The sequence below is a fragment of the Cervus canadensis genome, chromosome 3, assembly GCF_019320065.1.
Source record: "Cervus canadensis isolate Bull #8, Minnesota chromosome 3, ASM1932006v1, whole genome shotgun sequence".
NCBI classification, from domain to species: Eukaryota; Metazoa; Chordata; class Mammalia; order Artiodactyla; family Cervidae; genus Cervus; species Cervus canadensis.
The window spans coordinates 110,689,660-110,697,346 of NC_057388.1; the positions used below are offsets into that span (position 1 = coordinate 110,689,660).

Below are 7,687 nucleotides of genomic sequence, written 5' to 3' on the forward strand. Positions count from 1 at the left end.
AGACATGGAGACGTGCACACGACCAGGGACATGGACAGATATGCAGCACACAAACACACACACACGCGGCCGCAGTGTTTGCCATGAAGCGGAAAACCCCCAGCACAGGTCCAACCGGGCAGCAGGAAGGGTCTGACCTAACAGCCAGAGCTGCACCCTCGGCAGGACCACCATCCAGGCCCTGGGTGTCTGTGTCACATGTGATTCTGACACACTCAGCAGGAGCTAACAGTTCTGAGCAGAGAAACTGGAGGCAGAGAGCGCGACCTCGGTCTGGAGGTGATGAGGCTGGGATGGGCAGGCGGGTCTTCAGAAAAGGCCTGGAGAGACGCCAGCCTGAGGATGCCTCCAAACCCGGGTGAGACCAGCACCTTCAGTTCCGTTTGGCTCTGACACGGGTTGGGTTCTGTGTGTGGTGCAGTGAGAGCAGATACGTATGGAGGCAAGAGCGCAGAGGCCATGGCGGAATCAGGAGAGGGTTGCAGCTCCAACACAGCCCCTTCCACAGGGGTCAGCACGGAGGGACGCTCGACCCCTGACCCAATGCACACTATGGTGCAAAATCAAAACTATGAGGTGGGGCTGTGTGCACACCTGCACGCACACCTGTATACACACCTGCACACACACCTGTATACACATCTGCACATGCACCTGTATACACACCTTCACATGTAACTGCACACACACCTTCACACACACCTGTAAACACACCTTCACACACCTGTATGCACACCTGTATACACACACCTGTATACACACCTACACACACACCTGTATACACACCTGCACATGCACCTGTATACACACCTGCACACACACCTTCACACACACACCTGTAAACACACCTTCACACACCTGTATGCACACCTGTATACACACACCTGTATACACACCTGCACATGCACCTGTATACACACCTTCACATGTAACTGCACACACACCTTCACACACACCTGTAAACACACCTTCACACACCTGTATGCACACCTGTATACACACACCTGTATACACACCTACACACACACCTGTATACACACCTGCACATGCACCTGTATACACACCTGCACACACACCTTCACACACACACCTGTAAACACACCTTCACACACCTGTATGCACACCTGTATACACACACCTGTATACACACCTGCACATGCACCTGTATACACACCTTCACATGTAACTGCACACACACCTTCACACACACCTGTAAACACACCTTCACACACCTGTATGCACACCTATATACACACACCTGTATACACACACCTATATACACACCTGCACACACACCTGCACATGTACCTGTGTACACACCTGTACACACCTGTACACACACCTTCACATGTAACTGCACACACCTGTACACACACCTCAACATGCACCTGCACACACACACGCCTGTGTATGCAGACAGACATGCTTCCCCTTGGACACACTGCCTCTGTTCCTTGAAGAAAACACACAGTTACAAAGCGCAGCGTCCACGTCAGACTCCTCAGCGACCCCCGCTGCTCACTGGGCATGCGATGCTGCACCCTGACCCGTGTCAGGCTCCCGTCAGAACTCAGGTGAGGACAGGACATCAATGCCGTGAGGCACGTCTTTCCCCTGAAGGGCGCCGCATACCCTGGGATGTGGTCAGTGTAAAGCTTCTGGAGCTTCCTGGGTGTGGAGTCAGCATTCGCACAGCCCCCACCCTGCGGGGCTTCTGGCCCCAAGGGCGCCCCATGCTCTGAGCCACGGGGGTGGGGGGTCAGGACCAGGGAGCCGCAGGACTTCATCTGGGCTGGTTAGTGGAGGACTGACCTCAAGCTCGGGGTCCCCGCCCAGAACACGGGTCCAGGGGACAGGCTGACTGCCGACTGTTTTCCCGCACTGCAGGAGTGGGGCCGCCTCCAGGTGAGGATGGAAAAGCGAAGGCATGTCCCTGGCCTGCAGTGCCAGATCGTGCCCACGAGATGGAACTGCCCACTCACTCATTTTCCATCACGATGTAGCCATACTCCTCCTCGGGGGGCTGGACTTGCAGCCGCAGGCCTGGGCCGGGGGGCCCCTGTGCACCGGCCCCGAGATGCAGGTCCCCCTGAGGGGCAGCAGGTGTCCAGAGTGGCATGGCCCCTGGCCCGCCCTGCCCGGGCCTCGCGTGTGGCGGCCTCTGCAGCAGCTCCTTGGAGTAGGTCTGGCTCCGCACGTTCTCCACGCCCGCGCGCTCCTCCTCGGAAGAGAGCGAGGCCTCAGGGTCATCCCCCTTCTTGCTCTCTGTCTTGAAGGGCTCGGTGAGACGGGGGCCTCCAGGCAGGAACGGAGACCCGGGGCCCTGCAGGAGGTCCCCCAGTTGGACGCCCAGACGGTTCACCTGGCAGAAAGGAAACCAGCTTGAGGACGTGCCCTAAGCCGCAGAGAGACCGTCCGTCTTGGATACTCGGGAATGGGGCACCAGTGTATGTGGGCCTGGGGGCCACGGGGGCAGAATTAGGGTCTGGCCGTGTGCATCTCATCTGGAGACCCCAAGCTCTGCTGGCCTAGTCCCCTGCGTCTGGAATTAGGAACTGTGTCCCCCGACCCCACGCCTCCCTCCACAGCTCCGACAGCTGACCCCCCACGTTGTATTTCTGATGGACGTTTAGAAAAATCATCCGTGTCTTCTTCCCCTCTGAGTTGGGAACCACTAACACGACCTGCAGAGAAGCGCTAACCAGACGGCCTTCTTTCCCACCCACAGAACAGAACGTCTAGAACCGCAGCACTGCCCTTGCTTATCCACAGCTTTACCGCGTCCTTAAGATGCCGACAGGCCAGCAAAGGCTCTCAGCAGGAGGACAGGCCCCTCAGTGGGTCGTTGTCCTCCACATCCAGCCTTTCCCAGACCCTCCTGACCAGCACTGTCGTGGAAACCTGGACACAATGGAAGCCCCACCACCACCCCGTCTACCAGGAGCTGCACTGCTGGGAACTGAGTTTTTATTTACTTAATTTTAATGGATTCGAGTCCAGGCAGCCCCGTGTGCCTGGTGGTGCCACCAGGGGGACAGTACAGGTCTGAAGGATCCAGAGGCTGCTGACGTCCACTAGCGGGGCCTCGCTGACCAGCACCTGCGGGAAGGCCTTGCCGACACAAAGCCGGCGTGCGGCGCTATCACGTGACGCAACCACCCCGTTTCCTGCCTGGGGAAGTTCTAAGGGATGCTCACGTGTTCCCTGTATTGACCATTTTTCATACTCTTACCATGGACACATATTAGGATCTAATCTGAAAGCAGACAACAGTATATATTGAAATACATAATTTTGTGTGTACTCTTCATGATTTTTCTCAATTTTGAGATGATGAGGGTTTTTCTATCTTTTTCCTAAAAGTTGTTATATTTCACCTCTGTTCCTAAACCACGGACGAGAAGACAGGCAACTGAACACACGCTCACCTCCTGGTGAAGTCCCCCGTCGCGGTCTCGCGCTCTGCTCTCTGTGGGAGACACAAGCACAAAGTCACCGCACGCCCGAGCGGACCCCAGAGCCCTTCTGCGGTGTGAGGACCACCGCCTGATGCCGCCGACAGGCCAGGGACGGCGCGCCCTCTGAGAGCTCCACGGCACAGGTGTGGCCACTGAGAGGCTGGGACCCCAGGTCCAGGGAAACCACGTTTCTCCTCCACGTCCGCTCAGGGTGGGGAGAGCCGCCGGACCGGGGCAGAGAGCAGTCACAGGAGGGAAGCGGAGGGGCTCAGTCGTGTCAGCTTGAGGTGGCTTCAGTCGGGCTACTTTTCTGCGGTGGCCGTTTCAATAAGGACACAGCAGCAGCAAGACCCCCAGCCCAGCACAGGGACGTTGCCCAAGACCCCCTCCTCCAGACGGTGAAGGGCACCCTCTCCTGCGCCAGCCGAGCCAGTCCCCCACGAGAAGGGGGCCTGTGCCCTCCCCGGCTCCTCCTGGGGCCCACTGTGAGCAGGGCACCGCCCAGGCATCAGGGCCACTGCCTGACCCTGGGAACAGACCAGACAGGGAGACGAGCCTGCCCGGCTCAGCCCTCCACCCCCAAGGGCCCGGCCGCTGTGTGTGAGTGTGTGTGAGCATGAGTGTGGGAGTCTGTGTGTGTGCATGTGCATGAGCTGCCCAGTGTATATGTGCCTGTGTGTGTGTGCTGGGGGTGAGTGAGGGAGTGTCTGTGTGTGTGAGTGTGTGAGACTGTGTGTGAGTGTGTGAGACTGTGGGTGAGTGTGTGCGTCTATGTGTGTAAGTGGCTGTGTGTGAGTATACCTGTGTATGAGTGTGTGTGCGATGTGGGCTGTGTGAGTGTGTGAGACTGTATGTGGGTGAGTGTGTCTGTGTGTGGGGGTGAGTTTCTGTGTGTGTGTGATGTGGGCTCTGTGAGTGTGTGACTGTATATGGGTGAGTGAGTGTGTCCGTGTGTGTGGGTGAGTTTCTGTTTGTGTGACATGTGTTGTGTGAGCGTGGGAGAAGGAGAGTGTGTGTGTGTGCTGGGGTGTGAGGGTCTCTGCGCTCTCGCTGGAGCCCCCCGGAGGCGGGTGTGAGCCTCGCACGGACCATCTCACTTGACCATTGGAGCATCTGACTCTCACTCACTCACAAACCCCACACAAAGCGCTTCCATCAGCCCTGCCCCTGCACCGAGGCACCTTCTCTCCATCCTCAGAGCGCAGCCCACCCTCCAACACGCCTGCCCTGCAAGCTCAGCCCGTTAGGAGAGCGTCCAGAGGCAGAGTCACGCGGACCAAGTCGTCACTGCAGACCCATCTCCCGGCAGCGAGCAGGCAGCACCCTGCGGCGAGCTTGCGGCCGCATGCCCGGCTGCACGCGAGTGTGAGCTCACCTGGCCCGCGGTCTCCATGGAGCGCGGCCCCCACGCCGTCTGCCTCCGCTCCGCGTCCGCCGCCCCTCCCGGCCACGCCCCCGCTCGGCACTGCGCTCGCCAGGGCGCGGGCCACCTCGTCCACGTCCAGACCCTCCACGCCGGCCGGGCGCTTCCGCAGGTCCTTCAGCAGCTTCTGAACACGAGCTTCTAGGCAGACACGCAAAAGGGGCAGACACACAGAGGCAAGGGCAGCATTAGGGCAAGGAGGCGAGGGCGGCCGAGGAGGTGCCCGCGCGGGGCAGGCGGTGGACAACGCCCGCGGACTGGAGCGGGAGCCCCCGAGCGGGAGTTCTGCCGGGGCGGAGCAGGGCGGCGGGAGCCAAGAGCTCCCCGGACAGGCCCGCCCGCAGACTGGTGGGAAACAAGGGCCGGTGAGTCTGTGGGCAGACCGCAGGACAGACCAGGATGGGCAGGACAGAGAGATCCCTGGTGTCCGGGCACGGTGTTGGGTAGCAGAGGTGAGACAGTACCTGAGAGGGAGGGGCAGAGGAAGGGAAACCCCTCAGACCCCCAGGACCAGCGTCAACCCCACAGACCCCCAGGACCAGCGTCAACCCCACAGACCCCCAGGACCAGCGACCAGCGTCATCCCCACAGACCCCCAGGACCAGCGACCAGCGTCATCCCCACAGCGTCATCCCCACAGACCCCTAGGACCAGCGACCAGCGTCATCCCCACAGACCCCCGGGACCAGCGTCAACCCCTCAGACCCCCAGGACCAGCGTCAACCCCACAGACCCCCAGGACCAGCGTCAACCCCACAGACCCTCAGGACCAGCGACCAGCGTCATCCCCACAGCGTCATCCCCACAGACCCCTAGGACCAGCGACCAGCGTCATCCCCACAGACCCCCGGGACCAGCGTCAACCCCAGAACCCCCAGGACCAGCGTCAACGCCCTCAGACCCCGGACTCAGCGTCAACCCCACAAGCCCCGGGACCGAGCGACCAGCGTCAACCCTCAGACCCCCAGGACGCAGCGACCAGCCGTCATCCACAGACCCCAGGACCAGCGTCAACCCACAGACCCCAGGACAGCGACCAAGCGTCATCCCCACAGACCCCCAGGACCAGCGACCAGCGTCATCCCCAAGACCCCAGGACCCAGCGACAGCGTCATCCCCCACAGCGTCATCCCCACAGACCCCTGACAAGCGACAGCGTCATCCCCACAGACACCCGGACAGCGCAACCCCTCAGACCCAAAGGCACCAGCGTCAACACCCTGACCCAGGACCGCGTCAACCCCCTCAGACCCAGGACGCAAGCCGTCAACCCCATCGATCCCCAGGAACCAGGTCAGACCCAACAGAGCCCCGGGACGCAGCGACCACGTCAACCCCTCAGACGCCCAGGACCAGCGACCAGCGTCACCCATAAAGACAGACGCCCCAGGACAGCGTCAACCCTCAGACCCCCAGGACCAGCGACCAAGCGTCAGACCCCTTCGACGCCCCAGGACCAGCGACAGCGCAACACCCACAGACCCCCAGACAGCGCAACCTCAGACCCCCAGGACCGAGCGACCAGCGTCAACACCCCGATCCCCAGGACCAGCGTAACCCCTCAGACCCCCAGGTCCAGCGACCAGCGTCAACCCGGACCGACCCCAGGACCAGCGTCAACCCACAGACCCCCAGGACAGTGGACCTAGCGTCAATCCACAGACCCCAGGACCAGCGACCAGCGTCATCTCCCCACAGAACCCCCAGGACCACGACAGCGTCATCGACCCACAGTACCCCAGGACCAGCGACCAGCGTCATCCCACAGACCCCCAGGCCCAGCGACCAGCGTCATCCCCACAGACCCCCAGGACCAGTGTCAACCCCACAGCCCCCCGGGACCAGCGTCAACCCCACAGACCCCCAGGACCAGCGACCAGCGTCATCCCCACAGACCCCAGGGACCAGCATCATCCCCACAGACCCCCAGGACCAGCATCAACCCCACAGACCCCCGGGACCAGCATGATCCCCACAGAGCCCGGACCGAGGTCACCCACAACCCCAGGACCAGCGACCAGCGTCATCCCCCACAGATCCCCAGGACGCAGTGTCAACCCACAGACCCCCGGGCCAGCGTCAACCACAGACCCCCAGGACAGCGCACGTCAATCCCCACAGACCCCAGGTCCAGTGTCAACGCGGCCAACAGACCCCCGGGAGCCAGCGCCCACAGACCCCAGGCCAGCGACCAGCGTCATCCCCACAGACCCAGGGACCAGCATCATCCCAGACCCAGGACCAGCAATCACCCCACAGACCCGGGACCAGCATGATCACATGAGAGCCCGGGACGCAGTGTCACTCCACAGAACCCCCAGGAAGCGCGACCAGCGTCATCCCACAGACCCAGGACCAGTGTCCACCCCACAGACCCCCGGGACGAGCGTCACCACTACAAGAACCCCAGGGACCAGCGACCAGCGTCATCGCCCACAGACCGCGGACCCAGCATCACCCCACGACCCCCGGGACCAGCATCAACCCACAGACCCCCGGGATCAGGCGTCATCCCGCACAAGCCCGGGACCAGCATGATCCCCACAGACCCCCGGGACCAGCATGGTCCCCACAGACCCCCGGGACCAGCATCAACCCCACAGACCCCCGGGACCAGCATGATCCCCACAGAGCCCCGGGACCAGCGTCAAGCCCACAGACCCCCGGGACCAGCATCAACCCCACAGATCCCCGGGATCAGCATCATCCCCACAGAGCCCCGGGACCAGCGTCAACCCCACAGACCCCCGGGACCAGCATCAACCCCACAGATCCCCGGGATCAGCATCATCCCCACAGAGCCCCG

At 61.7% G+C, this 7,687-nt stretch overlaps 1 protein-coding gene across 3 annotated transcripts in view; it reads right to left on the bottom strand.

Annotated features, from left to right (window-relative positions):
* The window catches only part of PTPRN2 (protein tyrosine phosphatase receptor type N2), a 600,191-nt gene that overhangs the window by 366,997 nt on the left and 225,507 nt on the right, over positions 1-7,687 (bottom strand). For 2 of the 3 annotated variants that reach the window (XM_043464002.1, XM_043463999.1), the window contains exons 7-9: positions 4,834-5,022; positions 3,429-3,469; positions 1,983-2,362 (exon numbers count right to left, since the gene is read on the bottom strand). In XM_043464002.1, the coding sequence (XP_043319937.1) occupies positions 1,983-2,362; positions 3,429-3,469; positions 4,834-5,022 (610 nt within the window). The remainder of the gene's footprint in view (positions 1-1,982; positions 2,363-3,428; positions 3,470-4,833; positions 5,023-7,687) is intronic. The other variant, XM_043464001.1, reaches the window with a different exon arrangement.